The sequence below is a fragment of the Apium graveolens genome, chromosome 6, assembly GCF_009905375.1.
Source record: "Apium graveolens cultivar Ventura chromosome 6, ASM990537v1, whole genome shotgun sequence".
Taxonomy (NCBI): domain Eukaryota; kingdom Viridiplantae; phylum Streptophyta; class Magnoliopsida; order Apiales; family Apiaceae; genus Apium; species Apium graveolens.
The window spans coordinates 246010037-246033369 of NC_133652.1; the positions used below are offsets into that span (position 1 = coordinate 246010037).

The 23333-nt window shown below is 36.5% G+C and overlaps 2 protein-coding genes across 2 annotated transcripts; one reads left to right on the forward strand and one right to left on the reverse strand.

The window, feature by feature from the left end:
- Positions 1-1782: 1782 nt before the first annotated feature.
- LOC141663982 (protein ENDOSPERM DEFECTIVE 1) lies at positions 1783-9261 on the reverse strand. Its single transcript, XM_074469836.1, has 6 exons — positions 8019-9261; positions 7768-7887; positions 4989-5105; positions 4808-4897; positions 2576-2683; positions 1783-2222 (listed from the first exon to the last, which is right to left on the reverse strand). The coding sequence occupies exons 1-6, from the start codon at positions 9069-9071 to the stop codon at positions 2166-2168; spliced, it is 1545 nt and encodes a 514-aa protein (XP_074325937.1). The 5' UTR covers positions 9072-9261; the 3' UTR covers positions 1783-2165.
- A 4188-nt stretch (positions 9262-13449) lies between these two features.
- LOC141665863 (uncharacterized) lies at positions 13450-14040 on the forward strand. Its single transcript, XM_074471848.1, has one exon. It carries the CDS (start codon positions 13450-13452, stop codon positions 14038-14040), a length of 591 nt encoding a protein of 196 aa, XP_074327949.1.
- Positions 14041-23333: the final 9293 nt, after the last annotated feature.

Sequence of the window (23333 nt, forward strand, 5' to 3'; positions counted from 1 at the left end):
AGCAAAGTGCTGCCACCAAGTTCTTTAGAATGATTGAGGTGGGACATTCTAATTTTTTTAATGATTGATTTTTGTTCTTACAATATCCAAGGGCTGCTAGTAAAGTAGCCTTTGACAAGGATTTTTTGAGCTTAAATAACATCGGATTATTTTCCCTCCTTGAAACTCATGTCAAAAAGGAAAATGTGGCAATTTGATCGTCGATTATTGCCCCAAACTTTTTAACTATGACAATCATGATAATGGTAGGGCATGGTTTGGATAGGATCCCTCTCTTTGGAAAGTATCCCTGCTAAAAGCTTCTGCTCAACACATCACTTGTCACGTTTCTAAGTTGGATGGTAGCAAGGCCTGCATTCTCACTATGGTGTATGCTCAGCATCTCACTACTGATCGTAGAAGACTTTGGGCGGACCTGATTAGTATTCAAGCTTCCATTACATGAATTGATAGCAGCCCCCCGTGGAGCATATCAGGTGATTTCAATGCTTTCTTTCACTCTAATGAAACTAGTGGTGGACACTACTGGTATGGTGGAGTTTAAAAACTGTATGAACCATCTGGGTGTTACTGACTTGAGGCACTCTGCTCAGCTTTTTACGCGGTGGGATAGCAATGTGGATAATACCATGTTCTGTAAGTTAGATCAAATTCTAGTGAATGATCAATGGTTGACTGTTTTGGATCAAATTCTAGTAAGTATGGTGATGGCTGTAGGACTTTCCCAGATAGAACTGTAGGAACTATCCAACCACCATCAGAAGATTTAATATGATTATGTCTTTTCTTCTTATCGCTAATGTTTATTTTTCCTATACGTTTATTGGGTATGTGTCCTTGTTTTTGGTCCCTCTCCCCCCTCTTCTCTTTCTTCAAGAGTGTTTATAATAGCTTGGATGAGTCATAATAGCTTGGATGAGTCATTAACAACTAGTTGTGTCAAAAGGAGTAAGGTGGCGGTCTTTCAAGATTTGAAGGGATGACTGGTTCTCTCTTCGTGACACGTGTCCAGGAGCTTCCTACAGTAGGGCTGAAGGTTTTGTTAGGCTGAAGGAGAAGCCTGCGGCTACTTCTTTATATTGCCTTTGGGAGGGGAGAGAGGGACATCCGTAGGCAGGAGACATCTGTAGGCATGAGACATCCAGGGAGTTGAAGGCCAGGGAAATTGGAAGGCCATAGGCTGATGGTTTCGTAGGCGATGGCGGCTTTTATGGGCCATCATATGGGAATAATTTTGCTGAAATGATGGACTACTTTAATAAAGATCCCGAGGCACTGATCATGCTTTATGATCTTTTCAAATACTTAGCAAAGTCACTTGCTATTAAAAAAGGTTTGTTGATTTTGATCCTCATTTATTTATTTGTGTAAATATCAACAAAAGTTTGTGGTTAACTAGAGAGCTTGCGAAATATGACAAAGATGAAGAGACACTTGCCGGTGTTGATGGTATCAGAGCAAGGACTTCAGAGAAATTTTCAGAAAATTAACTACAATGACATGATTGAGTTCACTAGGTTGGATAATAAGGTTCTACTGTTATGTACATTTAAAAGATTTAGAAATGGATGACCTTGTTTTGTTATTATTGTCATTGTAAAAACTTTTTGGCAAAGAATTTTAATTATTTTGAAGTCCGAAAAAGTTATCTAGTTATATAGTCCCTTGTAATCCTGTTATGACATTTCAATTTTTTTAAACTCAAAAATTCCAATCTAGGAATATCACAAAATGCATACTAGAGAGAGGAGAGAAGAGATATTTTTGTCGTCCCGCGAACAAATTAACAATTAAAAGATTGGAAGTTTTAGCAAAAGGTGCATAATCTGTAACTGTCTAAGAGATTTTGTACGCTTTTGTATAAGAACCTTGCATGAACTTGTCACAACACACCAACTTCAACCACATTATGGTACGACAAAGAATTAGAGTTTCATTATGCAAAAGGCCATTCAGGCTGACTCTTACCAATACCAATGGTGCTATGGGACAAAGGAACGATAATGTCACAGATGCTAGATAGTTGACATCCATAACAAAAAGACAATTTCTTCTATATTTCACTATTCAGCAACAGCGCCTCATGTTTTTGCAGCCACAATGACAACTCTTTGAGGGTATCGTCTAACTTTCCTGCTGTATATTTCTGCATAACTGTTTCTGTACTAAGTTGCTTTCTTCTTTAATTGCATCAAATGTCCCCTTAAACTACAATCTTCCACCTGAAAGTCCGTACATAAACAAATTAACAACAAAAATAGGTCATATGCCTTGTTAAACAACACTACGATACGTACAGAACTACATAATGGGCTAATACATTACACTGTAAAATAGCAACATTTAGAATGATTATTTATATGTTGGAATGTTTTTATGTTAGAAATATCGTTACATCAACTAGAAAGTGGAACCATTGTAACCAACACACTGATAGTAATGACTAATGCGAAGAGCAAAGTGCTACTCGTTATATCATACCTGTGATGTATATGTAGAAAGTGGAACCATTGTAACCAACATACTGATAGTAATGACTAATGCGAAGAGCAAAGTGCTACTCGTTATATCATACCTGTGATGTATATGTCTTCAACAATAAATCTCCACATTCGTCAATCAGAATTCTTTCTCCAGCTACTGATCTCGCCAATTCTGAGCTCAAGGTATCCATTTCAGCGGCCTGCACATTGAAATATTGTGAAACGTGGACTTAAAAAATTCTGAAACATGTCTATTTTTTTGTTATCTAAAAATTGTTTCTGCAATTTTTTCTTCTAAATATTGTTGCTTGGATGCATAATGTAGCTTCTCCAAGTAGACTGGCTATGGAATGCTTTTTTTTTTAAGATCTCAATTTAATACTACATATCCAGTTTATTTTGAATCATTATTTATTTTTCGTTCCCGGCCTTTTGCTTTTTAGAAATCTTAAATGTTGCAATGGAAGTGTTATACTTAAAGAGAAACAAGTAACAAAGTCGTTAAACTAAAAATCATATTCAGCTGCTTATATGAAAGTAGTCACAGGGTTGAATGCCAAGTAATTACTATTATTTATCTTTCGTACGCAATATATCTGTTTATAAAAAATCTTAGTCTCCATTTGGTCAAAAGGACTCAAATAAAAATTTAAACTAGTTGGTAAAATGCCGTCCTTTCACATCCTTCATACGCAATTTATCTTTCATACACATTTTATCTGTTGATAAAATCTTAGTCTCCATTTGGTCCTAAGGACTCAAATAAAATTTAGACTAGTTGGAATGCCATCCTCCTTTCACATCCTTCATACACACACTCAAGTCCTCCGGCTCCATCCTTCTACCATTTATAATTTTGATTCATGGTTTCTCTATCAAGTACTCCATCTTTCACTTCCCATCTAAAAAATTTTCTTCATTGTTTTCACGATTTCTGTACAAGATATTTAAGTTTTAACTTGCTTAAAGAAAATTCCACATCATTCATACGCACTCTCAGGTCCTCCATCCTTCACTACCATCTAAAATTTTGCTTCATGGTTTTTCTTTCAATTACAACTATAAAATTTTCCTCATTGTTGTCACGATTTCCGTCCAACCTATTTTAGTTTTAACTTGCTTTAAGAAAATTCCACATGCTACAATAAAACAATTTTCATGATCACCTATCTCTATCTGTATGTGCAGCATGATACTTCATATTTTCACTCTCAATTTCCTCCTTCCTGCATTTCCATAACCCATCTCTAATTTTGGTTATATTTTTCATTTTGTTCCAGCCAAGAGAAGCATTAATTATTTTAAATTTGCTTGTAAACAGCTATAACAGCTCCATTTTCAAATTCACCTATATTTTTGTTCCCGGAGAGTTTAATACGGATTGTTTTGAAAAATATACAACTTATTTCATATATAATAGCTTTTTAGACAGAGCAAATGAAAAAACATGTCTGAGAAGGACATACTAGTGACGAGGTACATTATTTTACTATATTCTTACAGAACATAAAGATACTACCTCCGTCCCAAAATACAAGTCCATTTGACTTATATACTTAGACTAAAAAGTCAAAGGGATTTATATTTTGGGATGGAGGGAATATAATGAATGATGACTGATGCTTATACTTAGACTAAAAGAACTTTGCTTATATGCTTGCATGAACTGTGACAAAAGATACTTAAACATGCGTACCAAAATAATCAACTTTATAAATTAAAAATTCAATAATATGTTTAAGATAAACATGAGCAGGTAGTATGCAAACTTATGTTTCTTATAATATGGAAGCAACGCAAAAATATGATGCTTAGTTTTTTAAAAGATGTCTAAATGTTACTTTTGTTGTTGCAACAATAAATCTTTCTCTGTACTTTTACTTGTATCTTTTAATTTATTCCTTTTGTACATGGTATCAAATAAGTTCCTAGTTATAGGTGATGATTTCTGTTAAATTATGCTGTTTCTTTTCTTCTCTCCTATGATCACATTGTTTGGTTGAACTATAGTTTTTCGTTTCTACCCTCCTATGAGATCATTTTTGTTGTTTGGTTGTCATCCTTAAGGCACAATCTCTAGAATGGACTTCTTTGACTGAAGAGAAATCTTGTACATTTCATAGCACAAGTAATGCACTTGATTAGTTTCTAATCTCTTGCTCTTGTTCCCTAGAAAATTACACTGTACTCTATAAGCTTACAGTTAGAAGATTTACTCTATAAGCTTATAGTTAGGACATTTTCCGTCATGAATAGGATCTGGATTCTAAATAGTTTAAACTTTTGTAACCATTACTGAAAGATACGGGTGTTTGTATTTATACCTTGGGGATGAATTTTTCAACATTGACAGATATCGTTTCCATAAGCTTCATAGCGGAATTCAAAGCTTCTCCTACTTCTTTTATATCAACCTACAATAAATTAAAAGCAAAGGATCAGTGAATAATCCACAGAGGATATCAAAGCAAAAATTTAGATATTGATTGAACTTTAGATGCTTACCTTAACATTTCCACCGATCGGCAGACGAACTAAAGTGTTGACTAGAGCTTGAGTTGTCCCTGACAAAGAGCTAGAGTGCTCCTCCTCCAAAGCAGACCATTCGTCCAAGTAGGGGGTCTGCCATCAAAGTAGTGAAAAAAAGAACATTATTAGATGACTCGAATACAATAAAGTATTACAACCTGCGCAAATGTGTTGCAAAGAAAAGAAGAGCAAATGGGTTGCATCGTATGTTAGTTCTCCTGCCTATATTTATGTAGATACAAGATGAAATCCTAGTGACCAAGAAGCAATATTGTTACAGTTTGTAATACAATGTCTTACTGACTAACAACTTGCAAAAAGTACATGTTTTCAAATCAACTACTATCTTATTAAAACATTTAGCTGATTTTAGTTTTCCGCTTTGTAAGTTTTTTACTTTATAGCTATTGACACTTACATGTTGATGCACAAATGAAGGATTACAATTCGTTGTCATGCAAATGTCCCTTGCAATATAACGATTTGATCCACATAAATAAATTAGTAGCAAATCCTCAGAAAAGACTCAGTTGCCCAGCTAATTGCTAAGTTGTTAAAAGAATGGTTTCTGTAGAGCTCTGTTGGTAGAAAAAATATAGAAAGCGACATGGGCATGATGCCTTAGCTGATATTCTATTGTACATGGATGGCCAGGAGTTGTAATAGTAGGGATAGAGTTTGGTAGAGCCAAATGCAATCATTAGATCCTCAACCTATATTTGTCTTGAACTCTCTTACACAGCTTTGAATAAACCATTTTCGTCAACCTAATCCAGATACCACAGAAATTACTGCAGATCCAAAAAAATCTGGTTCTGTTTGGCACCTTTGATTAATTATATCTACTCCCTCTTTAACACCATGGTCGCAAATCACGACTCTGTTGCCTTGCTTAACCTCAATTTCTGAAAAGTCTTATATCAAATTTTTTAAGTTTTCTTTTAACACCCGAAGACTACTCTAACAAAACTAAAAACATCTGAAGAAAACTAGAATAGAACAGCAATAAATTTAGAATGCATAGATGATGAAAAGCATATAGAACTCACTTTCAATTCATTATTGGTGAGAATTTTCATACTGTAGTACAGAAATCTGCTTCCCAGAATTTAGCTTAGATTTATCTATACACAATATTTAGTAACAATTTCCCTACTACAACAAAAAAATTGCTTTACTGAATTCATTTCCTATTCACCACTGGTTGCTTTTCATGGGTACAAATTCTAAAAAAAATATTGGGGTATATCTAAAATCTACTTGTTATCTTTGTATTAAAACTGTGACTAATTTTATATTCTTCTAGTTCATATCTAGTATGGTAATGTACGTCTTTGATTTTCTAACGTAATCAAATTTACTTCAAGAATTTCAAACTCAACAATTTGCAACTTTATACAAGGTGGACAAATGGAAGGCAAGAAAAGTTACAAGCTGTATGTTCGATATAGAGAAGAGGACTTTGAAGAAATAGAAGAGATAGTTCTAGTGGGTTATGAGCATTTTCATGAGGATTCGAAGCAGCTCAGGTTAATATCTAAGAGTTTCCTCTAAAGATAGTCATGATGTGGAAAAAATGGATCAACTACAAGGAGCAGTTTCCCAAGGCTTGAATTTTAATACAATGCAATATAATGTTGAGCAGTTTAAGGAATTGAAAATTTGAATAATCATCAATTTAAACTAGGGTGAGTGTGAAATATTTTAAGAAAGATTGACTGAACAGCTTCCATTTATCAACCTGGAGCTTTGTATTTGTATGAGAAGTTATATTTGAGGTCTCAATTAAGATTTTAATAAACATCATAATTTTCGGGATCCAAAAAACCTGGAGCAAGAATGAAAACAGTGAAAAATGTTATGAGGCTTTAATTGCAAGTCCAGTTGTACTTCACTTAAGGCACCCAACCCAGATATGATTTAGGTTTCAAAAAGAAGGTCTCTGTATATGGTTCCAAGAAACCTGTATTCGCCTATCCTAAATAAGCTTCCAGGCGTTATTGATTATAAACCTTATATACATTAAAGGGAACAACTTCTCGGCAAGAAAAGAAAAACTAAAGGTTCATAGCTAATAACAGGCATTTTAATCCTTGAACCTTTATGGTTTTACACTTTGGGGAATAAACCGAGTCCTTAAATGAGCATGTCTAAGGAATGAGGAGGAGGCTCTGAAAACAGTTACCTAGGGGGGAAGATTCTCACATCCACCAAGTGGATATACTAAATGAGCAAATTTTTTTTAAAAAGTATGTTACAAGTTTGTATAAAAAAAGTTGGTAAATTACGAGGGCCCAAATCCAAGACACTCCAAAAAATTTATTATTGTATTGTTAATCTAGCGTGATGCCCTTGCCACATAAGAATATCTCACCAATGTGTTTGCTATTGCCCAGCAAAAAGGTTTACATCAATATGTTTTAATGATATACTAGTGTGTATAGTGTATACAAAGCTTAAGTAATCATCTTAAGCACCGGAGCATGTCTTTAAGGTGTTTATGAGACAACATACGCTTTATGCTAAGTTGATTAAGGTGAATTACCCTCAAATTAAAGTCCCTTGGAACAATTGTTCAGACTAATGTATTGAGTGAGTGGCGTCGGTGGATCCTAGTAAAGTGGTGATTATGACTACATAAGCCATTTACCAAAGTAATTGTTCAGACTAATGTTATTTTTGCCAATCATGACAGAGTATCACACAATTCTATTGGATCATAACAAAAGATATATGTATCAAATATCGGCCTTACTTGAGTATCAACTATGATGTTTAGAGTCTGTATTCTTTTCAAGTACTCAAGCTCCATGCGTTTCCTCCTTACAACATCGGACAAATCTGATATTTTGGCTCCAAGAGAGCAAAGCTTTCCCTGCGACATAGACAACAGATTTAGCTGTGAAATACTGAATGAGATATGGATTCAAAACTATGTCGAAGAATGTGTAAATGAAGAAAGCAGTAAAAAAGCTAATACAAAATAAAACAGAAAGTGACACAAACCTCTGCATCCCGTGTCTGAGCACGAAAAGAGGCTTGCGATTTAGCATTTACAAAATTCCACTGCAAGTATTGGTTATGAAGCATTTTCAAGGAATGCACCTGCTCTTCACGATTAAAAAGCTTTTTCCCCTTCTTCGTAGCATCTCCTTGTTTCGTAAGTGCCATGGGATGTGGAGGAGGCAAAGAGAGGTTAAACCCCATCATCTTAACAGAAGGATTCAGCAAATTGAGCGAGCGAGAGCAAGAGGAGGCAGAAGAGAGCTTCGAACTTAACTGAGCTTCACCACCATTAAAACAAGTCCTCTCTGGCATCGAAGACCGTACACTCGAATTCCACTGCAAATTGCTGTTCTGGATAGGAATAGGAGAATTAGGACAGGACTTAGTACTACAACCATCCTCATCATCCTCAGAATTCGAACCAGTACCTTTACCATCACAAATAGGTTCCTTAGGTGCAGACGATGACAACGATAATCCACTCGATTGCAACAGCTTCGCAGCAGCAGAAGCCGACATTAAATTGCTATTACCACTTTGCCTAAACCGCGAAGGCACAATCCTCTGAGTGGCTGGAGTATCCGGCCTAGAAGAACTCGATTTCGCCAATCTCAATTGTGGAACAGCCTCATTACCATCATCATCAGTATCACTTCCTTCACCTGATCTCACTCCTTTATTCTCCTTAAAAACCAATCTAGTAGAAGCACCACGAGGCCTAATACTATGAGGAGGCGGAACTTTATTATAATTGTGTAATGTGAAAGGCGAATCAGAGTAACTTCTTCGAATAACAGTATCGTGAAGATGATAATGAGGAAGATTATCCGTCTTTGAGCGCTGCATCATTAACTTTTGAGATGGCATTGGCGTAGATACGCTATGTTTGGGTGTCTTAATAGGATGTTGAAATGTAGGATGTTCACCGCTCGGTACAGGAGTAGAATTCATAAACCTAGAGCTCACTTCTCGGACTCTAGGCCGTCGATTAGTCGGTGGAGGCACCGCGTCTTGTGGCTGATTAGTGGCCGGAGTGGAGTTCGATTCGCTCATTTTACGACCTCGATTCGATCAGGATTAATTCTGATAACCTCAATTCTAGGATTCAAGTGAACAAAAATTGGATGAGAAAATGATTGGGGATTATGAGAATTGAATAATAAATAGGGTTGTGATTGTAATAATAAAATTGGTAATAAAACAGAGGAGAGGAGAAACCCCAAATATAGCCGTTGTGAATTTTAAAACTCCCCCACTTGTAACGGGCCGCTTGTGTTTTTCCCTTTTCTATCTGTTTTATTTTACACCGGGCCGGTTATAAAATCCCGCAAGTCCGTAACTCGGCGAGGAGATTACATAAATTTATTGTTTATAATTGGTCCACTGGGATTAGGCGATGGCCTTTGTGGTAGAATTAAAAAATAAAATGATATCCGAGTAATATAATTCAGAAAAATTACCTTTTTAAATATGGTCTAAACAACAACACGCTCAAATTTTGAAAAATGATAAATGTGAGAGCTCTCATGTTGCGTTATGGAACCACAACAGCAGAGGTCCGTACTCCGCAGCGTTAAAGGTCCACCAGCAAAGATCCCCACAATGTTGATAACACGACCAAGCTACGAAACACAGGTACAATCATTAATGGTCTTGAACTCGCAAATCCTAATAATAAATTAATAATTATAACCTAATTTTTTATTCATAATATTTGGCGTCGTCCGTTGGAAAACATAATAACAACCATGATGAACACGCGGAGCAGAAACAACGCCCTTGAAGGAATACCTTCTGGGACGACCCAAATAATTTCATCTGTGGTGGAGATACCCCGCACTTAACCTACGCCTCCACCCAAAGAGGAACCCTGGTGGGAGCAACCGAGACACAGCCTCAAGGGACGAATCCCCCGACTCCTCAAGAGACGAATCCCCAATTTCAGCTGCAACATGCACCTATGATGTGACCATTAACCCCCTTACGGGATGCCCCTATACCCCGAGGTTGGAGGAAGTGGACACTCCAATCGTAGTGAAGCACAAGGGCGGATGCCCCAATACATACGTGGTTTGACTTCTATTCTGGAGGATCAAGAATTCTTTGGACCTTATACTGAAAGAGACTATGAATCATCGGATGATGATGTTGCTCCGAGAAGGAGGCGTGCTGGTAAAGAACCGATGCCTGATTCTAACCAGCGCCCCATGAGCACTCGAGGGACGAATCCCCAAGATGTACATGCGAAAAGTTCAGCATCTCTCATGAGCTCTGTTCAAGGAGCAAATGAGTCCTTGAGAGATTATCTGAATCGTTTCACAAAGGAAGCATTGAAGGTCTCAGATCTTGACGACAAGGTAGCTATGATAGCACTGCAGCAGGGAACTAGAGATGAGTTCTTCAAGATGTCCTTAGCTAAATGCCCCCCTGAAAGTATGTTACAGCTCCAAGATAGGGTCGGAAATTATATTAAGGTGGAGGAAAGTATGAAGAAGATTGTGGTGAATAACGAGCCCGCTGGTGGCAAGAAGTGAAAGACTGATCTAGAATATAATGCCAAGGACAAGTATCCTAGAAACTGAGAAAGACGCTGATTCAACCCCGAAGAAGGGAGGACCTGGATAAAAATTCACCGAATATGCTAAGCTGAATGCTCCTATAAGCCAAATCTTAATGAAAATCGAGAGAGATAGAGATGTTCGTTGGCCTAAGCCCTTGAAGTTTGATCCTGCTAAGCTAGATAAGAGCAAATATTCTAGATTTCACAAGGATGTTGGTCATGACACTAATGAGTGCCGATAACTGAAAGATGAAATTGAATTCCTTATTCGGAGAGGAAGGCTGAGCAAGTATACTGGAAATTGGGAGAAAGATGAAAGAAATAACAGTGGAAGAAGGAATTTCGATGATCGTAGGAGGGATCAAGATGACTAGGGGCGAGACCGTCAACCCCGAGAGCCAGTGATAAACACTAACTTTGGAGGGCCAACTGTTGCTGGATTATATAAAAACTCAAGAAAAGCTTATGCTGGAGAAGTCATGCATATAGTAGAAGAAGCTCCAAAAAGGGCCAGGACAGAAGTAGCAATGGTATTTGATGATTTCGACTTGGAAGGAGTTAAGTTTCCCCATGACGTTCCCCTATTCATAACACCCATTATAGGGAACAGTCCGGTGAAAAGAGTCCTTGTAGACAATGGAGCATCTGTGGACATTTTACTCTATGACACCTTCATAAGGATGGGTTACAGTGATTCTCAATTAACCCCAACTGATATGCCAATATATGGTTTCGCTAGAGTCGAATGCCCCGTGGAAGTGATAATTAAGTTACCTTTGACTATGGGTCAGGAACCAAGGAAAGCAACACAGATGTTGAACTTTGTAGTGGTAAAGGCTAGTTCAACTTATAATACAATCATGGGAAGAACGGGAATACATGCTTTCAAGGTAGTCCCCTCTTCTTACCATTCGGTGATGAAGCTTCCTACCCAGAACGGGATTTGAGAAGAGAGAGGAGATCAAAAGATGACAAGGAGTTGTTATGTGGCCTCCCTCAGGGCAGATGGAGTAGGGGGCAGGTCCTACCTATTGAAGACTTGCATATCCGTGAGAATGATGAGAAACGAGGAAAACCAGCAGAAGACTTGATCGCAGTTCCTTTGGCTCCCGGGGACCTTGAAAAAGTAACTTTAATTGGAGCGTCGTTGGAGGAGCCCCTTAGAGGGAAGTTAGTAAAGTTCTTTCAAGTGAATAATGATGTGTTCGCATGGTCGGCATCAGACATTCCAGGAATAGACCCATAATTAATCACCCAGAAGTTGAACGTGGATCCTAATCGAAAGACCATGAAGCAGAAGAAAATGAGTTTTTCCCTAGAGAGGTAGGAATCCATCAAGCAAGAAGTGGAGAAACTCTTAGAGGTTGGTTTCATTGTAGAGATACAATTTCCAGAATGGTTAGCAAATCTTTTAATGATAAAGAAAGCTAATGGAAAATGGAGAATGTGTGTGGATTTCACTGATCTGAATGATGCATGCCCAAAGGATTGTTTCCCACTTCCAATGATAGACACTCTGATTGATGCGACTGCAGGTCACGAGATGTTAAACTTTATAGATGGATTTGGTGGCTCCAATTAGATCAAGATGTATAAGGATGACATCCCAAAGGTATCATTCATCACTGATATTGGTGTTTTTTGTTACCTAGTTATGACATTTGGTCTCAAGAATGCAGGAACTACCTATCAAAGGTTGGTGAATAAGATTTTTAAAGATCTTATTGGGAAAACTATACAAGTATATGTAGATGACATGTTAGTCAAGAGTCTTGTGAAGGCTGATCACATAGCCCACTTGAGGGAAACTTTTGAGGTTCTGAGATATCACAAGATGATGTTAAATCCTGCAAAGTGTGCTTTCGGAGTGGGATCTGGAAATTTTTTGGGATTGGTGGTCTCCAAGAGGGGAATTGAAGCAAATTCTGATAAGATAAAGGCCCTTTTGGACCTGGATCCTTCGCGGTCTATCAAGGATGTTCAAAAACTCACTGGAAGAGTTGCTACCTTGGGACGATTTATCTCCAAATCTGGAGACAAGTGCTTGCCATTCTTCAAATCCTTGAAGAAAGTAAAAGATTTCATATGGACCGAGGAAAGTCAAGAGGCGTTCGAAGGGTTAAAGAAATACATGGTTCAAGCCCTATTGTTGCTACCTTGGGACGATTTATCTCCAAATCTGGAGACAAGTGCTTGCCATTCTTCAAAGCCTTGAAGAAAGTAAAAGATTTCATATGGACCGAGGAAAGTCAAGAGGCGTTCGAAGGGTTAAAGAAATACATGGTTCAAGCCCTATTGTTGGTCAAACAAGTCCTGAATGAACCTTTATACTTATATCTGGCCGTTTCAGAAAATGCCTTGAGCGCCGTGTTGGTTAAGGAGGAACTTAAAGTCCAGAAACCCATATATTATGTCAGTAAGATTCTGCATGGAGCTGAGTTGAAATATTCGACTATTGAAAAAATTGCTTTAGCCCTGGTGATGGCCACAAGGAAGTTGCGTCCTTACTTCCAAGCTCATAAGATTGAGGTACTAACGAATCATCCTTTGAGAAACATCATTCACAGTCCTAAAGCCAGTGGAAGGTTGATTAAATGGGCCATTAAGCTGGGAGAATTTGACATAAAGTATAAGCCACGAACGGAGATAAAAGCCCAGGCATTGACTGACTTCGTGGTTAAATGTACCATCCCCAACCAAGAAGTCGTGGGGCAGGAAGATACCGAACATCAGGGTATGGAGGATAATGAAGGAAGACAGAATAGGCACAAGGAATTCTGGGTTCTCTATTTTGATGGAGCATCAAAAACAAATTCGAGTTGAGCATGGCTAGTTTTACAAAGCCCCGATAGATTCTTGATTCAATATGCTATGAAGTTAGATTTTTCAACTATAAATAATGAAGCCGAGTATGAAGCTCTGATAGCTGGCCTTGGCTTAGAAGGGACGTTGAGAGTCAAAAATTTGAAAGTATGTGGGGACTCGAAACTTGTGGTATCCCAGGTCAAGGGAGAGTTCGAAGCAAGGGATGAAACCATGGCGAAGTATGTACGCCTAGTGAGAGCCGTGATGACTCAGTTTGATGAATGTCATATTGAGCACATTCCAAGAGAAGAAAATGCTAAGGCCGATGCATTATCCAAATTTGCCTCATCAGAAATAGAAGAAAGCTCCGGAAGTATGTACTTTCGTGTTTTAAAAACACGGAGCATAGACGTCAAACTAGTTGCCCCCATAGGGCTTGAAGGGTCATGGATAGATCCTATTAAGGCTCATCTACAAACCGGATGGCTGCCTAATGATGTTATGGAAGTAAAAAAGTTGTCTTTACAAGCTCTAAGATATTCTTTAATTGATGGGATTCTTTATAAAAGGTCTTTCGTAGTTCCTTACTTAAGGTGTCTCAGGTCGGATGAGGCTCAACTTGCTTTGAAGGAAGTACATAAGGGTATATGTGGCTAACACTTGGGGGGTAGGGCCTTAGCCCACAAAATTTCCCGCTTAGGCTTCTATTGGCCAGAAATGATGGTTGACGCCAAAAAATATGTAAAGAGATGCGATCGTTGTCAGAAGCATCCTCCCGAAATGCTTACTTACATAAACTCCCCAATCCCGTTTGCTATATGGGGAATGGATATCCTTGGGCCTTTCCCTATGGCTACTGCTCAAAGAAAGTTCTTGATCGTAGCAATTAATTACTTTACTAAGTGGATCGAAGCCAAACCTTTGGCCAAGATTACAACTAAACAAGTTTCCCAATTCATGTGGGAAAATGTCATGTACAGATATGGGATTCCCCGAATCTTGGTGACCGATAATGGAACACAGTTCAATAATGAGGAGTTCAAAAAGCATTCTGAAGATAATGAAATCGATCTGCGGTTCATTTCTATTGCACATCCTCAAGCCAATGGACAAGCAGAGGTTGCGAATCAGGTTATTTTAGATGGAATGAAGAAGAGGATTGAGAAGTTCTGGAGTAGTTGAGTGGATAAAATACTTCCAATATTTTGGGATTACAAGACCACATGTAGAGTCACTACAGGAGCAACACCATTTATGTTAGCATACAGGGCAGAAGCAGTTGTACCAGTAGAAATATCACATTCATCCCCAAGGATCCAAGCATTCAACGCTGAGGAAAATGAGGAGGGTCAAAGACTAGCCCTGGATTTAATAGATGAAGTACAAGATGCAGCGCACGTAGAGATTGTGGACTATCATAAAAAAGCCTCTTTTTACTACAACCTGAGGGTGAAAGAGAGATTCTTCAAGCAAGGAGATTTGGTCCTAAGGAAAGTGGAAGCTTCTGGAGTAGGGCAGAAAGGAAAGCTCACCCCAAATTGGGAAGGGCCATATAAAGTTAAGAGCGTTCGAGGAAGTGGGTCTTACAAATTGGAGACCATGGATGAAAAAGAAGTACCTCAGACTTGGCATGCTCAAAACTTGAAAATTTATTACATATAGTTCGTATTTACTTATTAAAATAGTAACAAGGTTCAAATGCACCATGAAGCTTTGCTTCTTATATCTCAGTTTTAGTAGGATTTGCATTCTAGCTTGTGATTATCAGGGTCGAACCCATCTTATATAAGGTTTTGAAAAACCAAGTTATATTCTTGAGCTGAAGTTATTTCAAACTTTGAAGAACCAAGTTATGATTTGTTTACTTAGCAAAATTTATATTTTGATGGACAGAGTAATAAATAGCAAACAAAAGAGAAATTCATAAGTAATACAAAAGTATTTGAAAACTTAAAGGTAAGGCTATGAAAAGCAAGGAAATAAAGCAAGAAAAATAACATAAATAAAACCCCGAAGGGTAACAAGGTCAAAGTATAATAAGTTGATACAAGAAAGCCATGATGGGACAACAAGAATAGGAAACTAATCTAAATCCTTAAATAAATCATCATCATTCTCCCCATCAGTAGTAGTAGGAGGAGGAAGAACAGGGTCATCTTCCATAGGAGTAGCGTCTCGGGAAAGAGAAGTTGTGGCCTCAGCAGAAGTAGTAAGAATGGGAGAAGGAGGAAGATCTTCGAAAGGAGACCCTTGCCCAGGAATAGGAGGCACTGGGTACGCCGCAAGAGTCACCTCTAGAACCTTCTTTCCAATCTCTCTCACAATCTGCTCCCTACAGGTGGCAAAAGTAACAGGGAAATTAATATCATACTCAATATTTAGGACCTCCTGAAAGTCCTCCGATGCCTTATAGTCTGCTATCACCTCAGCTCGGGCCCTCTGAACATCCAACTCTAGCCTGCAAACTCTCTGATTCTCCTCAGCTAACTCTCTCCCCGCCTCCTGGAAGCGCGTGAAATTGGCCTCTAAAGCCTTGAGGTACCTATCCCTATCCCTCTCAGAGATAGTCAGGCTGGCTCTCACCTCCCTCGGGTTATGAAGGGCAGCCTGAAGGTAGGTGTTCATCTGCCAAAAACATGTTTTTGCACAATAAGCTATATGTATAAAGGAAAAACAAAAAAATGCTAAAAGAGGGAAGTAGACTTACTAAAGCCACTGCATGGGAACCAAGGCGCTTAATATGAAGATCATTAGAGGACTCCACGATCTCAGCCTGGTCACGAGGTGTAACCATACTCTCGGACCACACAACAGCCGATTCAGAACTCCCCACAACTGTGTCCCTTCTCTGTAGGCCCCGGGTCACAGTAAAAAGGGAAGATCCTCATCAAGGATGAGAGGCCTCTTAGATATAAAAGTGGGAATGACTTGTGTAATGGTGACCGAAGGGCCTTCACCAATCCTCACCCGTTTCTCACAGTGAGTTTCAACTGCGGAGCCCCGAGAGGCGCGAGACTCCCTTTTCTTAAAAATGGAGTCCAAAGCTGCCTTAGCTGCAAAAATGCAAAAACATTAGAAAAATAATAATGCACGAAATAAAAAGCGAAGTTAAAAAGGGGAAAGAGATACCCTTGGGACCCAGGTCGCTTAGACCTAAATTTTGCAAATTGCCCTATGAAAGGATGAGAGCACAGTGGTGCAAGTTATCAGCTGTTATGGCCTTGATGGCCGCATCTTCGTCTATCCCCAATTTTAAATCCCTTAAAGAACCGTCTACACTTTTAGAGAAATTGGGCCTGAAAAAATGGTCCCAACCCTCCTCGGCGTCCAGATATACATAAAACCACTCGCCCTTCCAAGTAGTATACGAGTCAGGGTTGGTACTATAAATAAAGCAAGAACGAGCAAGGGACCTATGAACTATTTTGACCCATCCTTGCTCGTCAGAAGCATTTACAAATTTAAATAAATAGCGAAAGACACAGACATTAGGCTCAAAACCATGTTTACAAAATTGAGCCATATAACAATGAATAAAATGCCAAGAATTAGGCGTAAGTTGGGTTGGACAGACACGGGCTTCAGCTAAAATACGAAAAATAAAAGGATGTTGGGGAAGACGAAATCCAGCATAAAAGGTTTCTTTATATATACGAATGGCCCCAGGTTTTGGATAACAAGCCCTGTCATTTGGGCCTGGGGCCTCAGCCCTGTACGGAGCAGAAATCCCAAATAAGCGGGCTATAGTACCTACTTGTTCAGAATCATAACTTGAGGGGTAATTATAAGCATCTAAATGGAGCATGTTAGGGAAGGCCTGACCAAACTCTGTTAAAAGATCCCTAAGAGAAACTATAGAAGCATGGATGAGGGATTTTTTACCTCGATTAGCCCTAGATGGGTGAGGAGCGGCCTGAGGAGGCTGAGAAGGGAGGAGTCGGAATCCGCCATGGAAATTCTTGCGAAAGATGCTTGAAAACCCAGAAAAGTCTTGAAGGAGGGGAAGAAGATGAAGATTCAAATGGAATCTTCAAGAAAACCCAGAAAGCAGTGGAGGACTACGGCGGTATAGGAAGCCGGAAATCGCCTTGTGGTGGAAAAGAAGGAGAGAAAAAGTTGTAGAGAAAAAGAAAGTATAGATTGATTTTTTTTGTGGAACTGAAGTGTGAGAAATGATCTCACACCTCACTCCTTATATAGCCCTCTATATGCGGTAACTCAACCGTCTTTGGGCCAAAAGAAATTGAGCATGTCAATCATCAAGGGCTGGAAGCCCATAAAATTTAAAAATTTAGAATGCACTACCAAATTCGAGAATATTCTAGAATATTCCTTACCAAAAAAGTAAGGGCATAAAATTATTTACCCAGAATTTGTAAATAATCACAAGGGAAAATAAAGGTTTCGAACCACGTCTAGGAAACACAGTTCCTAGGCGTGGTTCAAGCCATGTCTCCTAGGCGGGGGTGAAATTGAAACTTGAAGGTGTCAAACCATGTCTAGGAGACACAATTCCTACGCGTGGTTCATACCATGTCTTCGAGGCGGGGGCAACCCACGCCTAGGAAGTATTGGAGCTATGGAAACTGAACCACGTCTAGGAAGCATGATTCATAGGCGTGTATCACAAGATGTCTCCTAGGAGAGAGTGACCCACGCTTAAGAATTATGGGAGGATGAAGCCCAACCACGCTTAGGAAGCATGATTCCTAGGCATGGTTCACAAATTATCTCATAGGCGGGGGTGACCCACGCCTAGGATGAATGCTAGGAAAAGAGCCAACAACGCCCAGGAGACATAAATCTTAGGCGTTGTTCAAAAAATGTCTCCTAGGAGGGCGTGACCCACACCTAGGATGCATGACCACCTGCAGCCCATTTTCTGATTATTTTATTAATCAGAAACTGGGCAAAAATGAGAAAAATAGCTAAAAATCGCAAAAATTACGGAAAAATAGAGGAAAATCCCAAAAATTTAGGAAAGTTAGAAAATAATTTCTAAAAATTATTTTGAGCAAAATATTCCCGAAAAATTGAGGAAAATACCTGTGAGTATTGGAATATTCCTGAAAAATTAAGGAAAAATCATTAAAAATACCAGAAGGTACTAAAAAATTCCTGAAAAAATTAGAGAAGCCCATAAGGATGAATTCCAAAGGGAGCATCGTAGTAAATGTGTAGGTCGCTCCACACTTTATGATAAAAAATGATAGCCATAAAAGGTATAAACTTTAACTTCTGCGAAATCTTTGCCAGGTTTCGCAAAATTTGGGGGACAAATGATATGGGTCTGAAACTAGCCTCGAAGCATAATTAATGTTGAATTAATTAAACCCGATATGGTCCAGTAACGATGCCTAGTTAATGAGGCCCAAGGCATTGATTATTTATTAATTTTGTAATTAATAAATAAGATAGGATAACAACTCATTAAGTATATCTCATGAAGGATAAAATTCTTCATTGAGTAGCCTCTAAGGCACCCATACCAATAAGGAATCTGCTTTCTACTTATTAGGACTCTAAAGTCTACTCTAAAATGAAGACTTATTCATCAAGTCTCCTAACCCTAGTACAATTCAAAGACATCCAATATTTATATAAAGGGTCTCACCCATCCATTCAGAACTACGTTTTGGCTTGATTCTCTAAATTCATAGAAATACGTAGGCATCTCGTGAATGAAGATTTAAGCTACGAAACACAAGTGCAGCCATTAAAGGCCTTGAGCTCGCGAACCCTAGCAATAACTATAACCTAGTTTTTTATTCATAAAAATCGTAATTACATATTTATTATATATATTAAATATGTAGTTTATATACGTATAACTAAAGTTATATAAAAACTATATAAAAAATAACTGAATAACCCGATTAATCATTCTGATTAATACCGATAATCTAATATGATACCTCTACTGATTAACTATAATTGCCGTCTTTTTACAATATTACTTCATTATGGTTTACAATTGCTTATAGTAATATGTAAAAAAGTAAATTTTTTTAATTTGATATATGTTCGGATAATTTGTATTATGTATAATTTATTAGTTACTAAACACATAAAGACAAAAAAATTGGTGGACAGCTCATTTAAATGATGTTATTTATTTTCATCAAATAAACTTTTAAAAAAATTAAATTATTTAAAAAAGATATACTACCAACTTCAAATTTACAATTCATTTCAAATCTTTAAGTTATTAAATAAAAGATTTGAGTAATTATTGTGTTGATTTATTCCGTGAATCAAACAATTTCATAAACACATAAATTATGATGTCGATTGGATGTGCTACTTCGATGAATATGTTGTGGTGTTCTCTCTTCACCGGTGTTCAATTCTTTGAACTTTGAAGGTAGGTTTACTATTGTTTGATTTATGGGTTCGATCATGTTTAGTTTTAATAATTTTTTATTTAACTCGTACAATTCCTCCGTACTCTAAAATTTTACAATGAGCTACAAACAAAGGCAGTGTTGAATTGTAATGCAGTTAATCGAGGTGTGAATTTGTGATTGGTATTTATATGTATAAATATTTATAAATGTGAATGCATAATCTGTTTTAAATTATTGTAATTCATTAATAAATTTTATATGTTTTTGTGCTCTACTTAAATTATTTTAGATGCATTAACTCCGAACTCTTTTGAATTCACTACAAATCATTCTACTGTTGATCAAGATATATATCCCCGTATACATGAATGAAAAGTCTATGTAAGGTGCTACTCTAAATAAACCCATGTTCAAATTAAAATTTAGTATTAGTTTGAAATAAGCCCAAAAAAATAACATAGCAAATACAGTTAACCTTCAACAGCTCGACTTATTTAAATTTTAAAATTCAAAGTATTAGATACAACATTACATACATTATAGTTACGAACATAGTTTCTCAAGAACGAAAAATTGATATTGGTGAGTTTAAAAGTAATTGTAACATATTCATTTTTGAAAACGCGTTTGATTTTGAAAAACAATTAAATATAAAAATCACGACCACATCGTCATTATTGTCATATACAAAAATAACCAGATTTTTACCACTAAACTTCAACATAAAAACATTAAAAATTTAACATAGAGCACCGAATATTAACACAAACCGCCGAATTTAAAGGCAAATCACTAAAAATTCAACCCAAAGCACATCACGAAAGTACCGAATTTTAACATAAATCACCTAAAAACTAACACAAAACACCTCATAAAAGTACCGAATATTGGCACAAAGCGCCGAATTTCAGAACAAAGCACTAAAAATTTAACACAAAACATATAATTCAAATACCGAATTTTTACACAAAGCACCTAAAAATTAACACAAAGCACCTCACAAACATCAAATTTTAACATAAATCACCTAAATAATAACACAAAATCGCCAAATATCAACAACATACCACTAAAAACGCAATATACATACCACCACGATAACCACCATCTATAACATAATCTTCATTCCCAGACCTCTTTCACTATCATTACAGTCATAACCAACTCTTTTACTTGAATTTATTAAATCTATCAGATTTTAAATAGGGGGTATAAAAAAATTACACGAGCACAACACGTGTTTCTTTATAAATTATTGTAATTAAAAATAAGAACAAGAAGTCGACAAAAGAAGCAATGCTGGTAATCGGGAAAGGTACATAACAAAAGTAGGATACACAGAAAAAATGGAACATTAATTTTTAAGGCCGCTGTGAAATACAACTTAGTAAACTAGTCTTTATCTAAAATGCCTTGCATGTGTTTTTCCAACTAATATAAGTGATTTATGTAGTTTTTTTTAGAACTTAGCATAAATTGGGGTTTTATATTTAGAACTTTTGTGAATTTTAACGTAGTATTAAAATTAAAATCATACACATAGACATAAGTGTAGTTAATGAGATATGCATGAATTTATTCATTCCAAAATTGAGTGTGCTAAACAAGTTAGATATATTCTAACAATTTAAATCGATGTATTGGTGCAGGTCAACACCAATTCACACAAATCTTTGAGTTCCACCAATATAAATAGTTTAATACAAGATTTATGTTAATTCTTAACAATAGCAATAAACTTCATAAACCAACTTCATTAAATAGTTCTTATGCGTTAGGATAATTAGTCTTAGCTAGTGCAATTTAAGGGTCTTTTTTCAGATTTTTTTTAATGTCACTGACATATTTAATGTGGCTTGGTTTGTATTCTCGTCCTCAGCAGCAACTTCAATACTCCTGGGGTCACTGAATGATGCTTTGGGAAAACTTGTTTGTCTTAGTCTCTTCCTTTTTTCTTGTAGTAGAACCTAATCACAATTAAATTATTTGAAAAACCAAATGAAGGAAGATAAGATATACAACATAAATTCAGACAACAGTTACAATATTGAATTCTCATATCATTTAATTACTACATGAAAGAAACATAATTCAACTAGACAAGCGTTACAAATTTTTCAGAGAAAACTCAACTAAAAGCATTAGAACTATCTTGAACTGAAAAAAAAAAGAAAATAACTGAATATATAGAAACAGTAAATTCCTATATCAACACAAAACTAAACATAAAAAATCATAACACTTTAATTTACTGTAGAAGCACTATTTGACACCAACACGAGATCCTACAACACAACGATATTAAAATTTGGAAAAAGTTGAACTATAATTACTATATCGTACTTTAAATTATAATAAAATTACACAAAAACTTAACATATAGAATCAGAGCACTTTAATTTCATGTGAAATCGCTATTTACTAACACAACGGTATCTAAATACACAACGGTCAATATACAGAACCAGAGAACTCTAATTTAATCTAAAAGCACCCCATATCACCACGACAACATCAAATACACAACGAACCACATACAGAAATAGAACACTCTAATTTCATCTCAAAGCACTATATTACATCATGACAACATCCAAATACACAACGAACAACATACGGAACTAGAATATTCTAATTCCATCTCAAACCAGTATATTACACCACGCTAACATCCAAATACACAACGGTCAACATACAGAACTATTGAACTTTAATTTCATCTCAAATCACTATATTACACCATAACGACATCAAAACACACAACATCCAATATACATAACCACATCACTCTAATTTCATCTCAAAATTCTATATTACACCATGACACCATCCAAATACACCATAGTCAATATACAAAATCATAGCACTCTAACTATTAAAATAATATTTACATGTTAAACATGTAATAGTTATTTTTTGTTTCTTTAAAAGATAAATCACATTTTTATTTGACTAATACATATGGAAAATCGTACTTTGCTTTAATAGCCTTCAGAATCATTTTTTGATAGCCTTCAACACTAAAATCTTGCTTGAAATCACCTAAAAATCATCGAATTAAAATTGCCTCTTATTTGGAGTTGATAGTTTATTTTATTCGAAGTACCGAAGGAGCGAAAAAGGTGTGTTATTTTGCGTGGGAAATCATATATTTTAACCTTTTTGTAAGGATTATCCGTATATATCTATAACATTTTAAATTGTAATACATCGGATCACTTTTATTTATTGCGCCTATTTTTTGACCCATAATAAGTTCTAATTATAAGTTTGGTCTCACTAGAGTAGCACACTATATAAATCGATAATTAACACACAATTTCACCAACTCTTTTAAGATTAAACTGAAATCATTATTTTATATATCAAAAATTACTGAACCGGGTTAACGTTGAAATAATTAATTTATCTTAAACAAATAACTAATATGTGCTACTAAATTACCAATTTATATTGTAAAAATGATTTAGAAAATTTGATAAAAAGTTATTACAAATTATACACAGCCATTATTACACTAACTCATATATCACCATCACCTCCAATTGAAATTTTATAGTTATTACTGTTAGGAATATGTTATAGACTTGATGATATTTCACC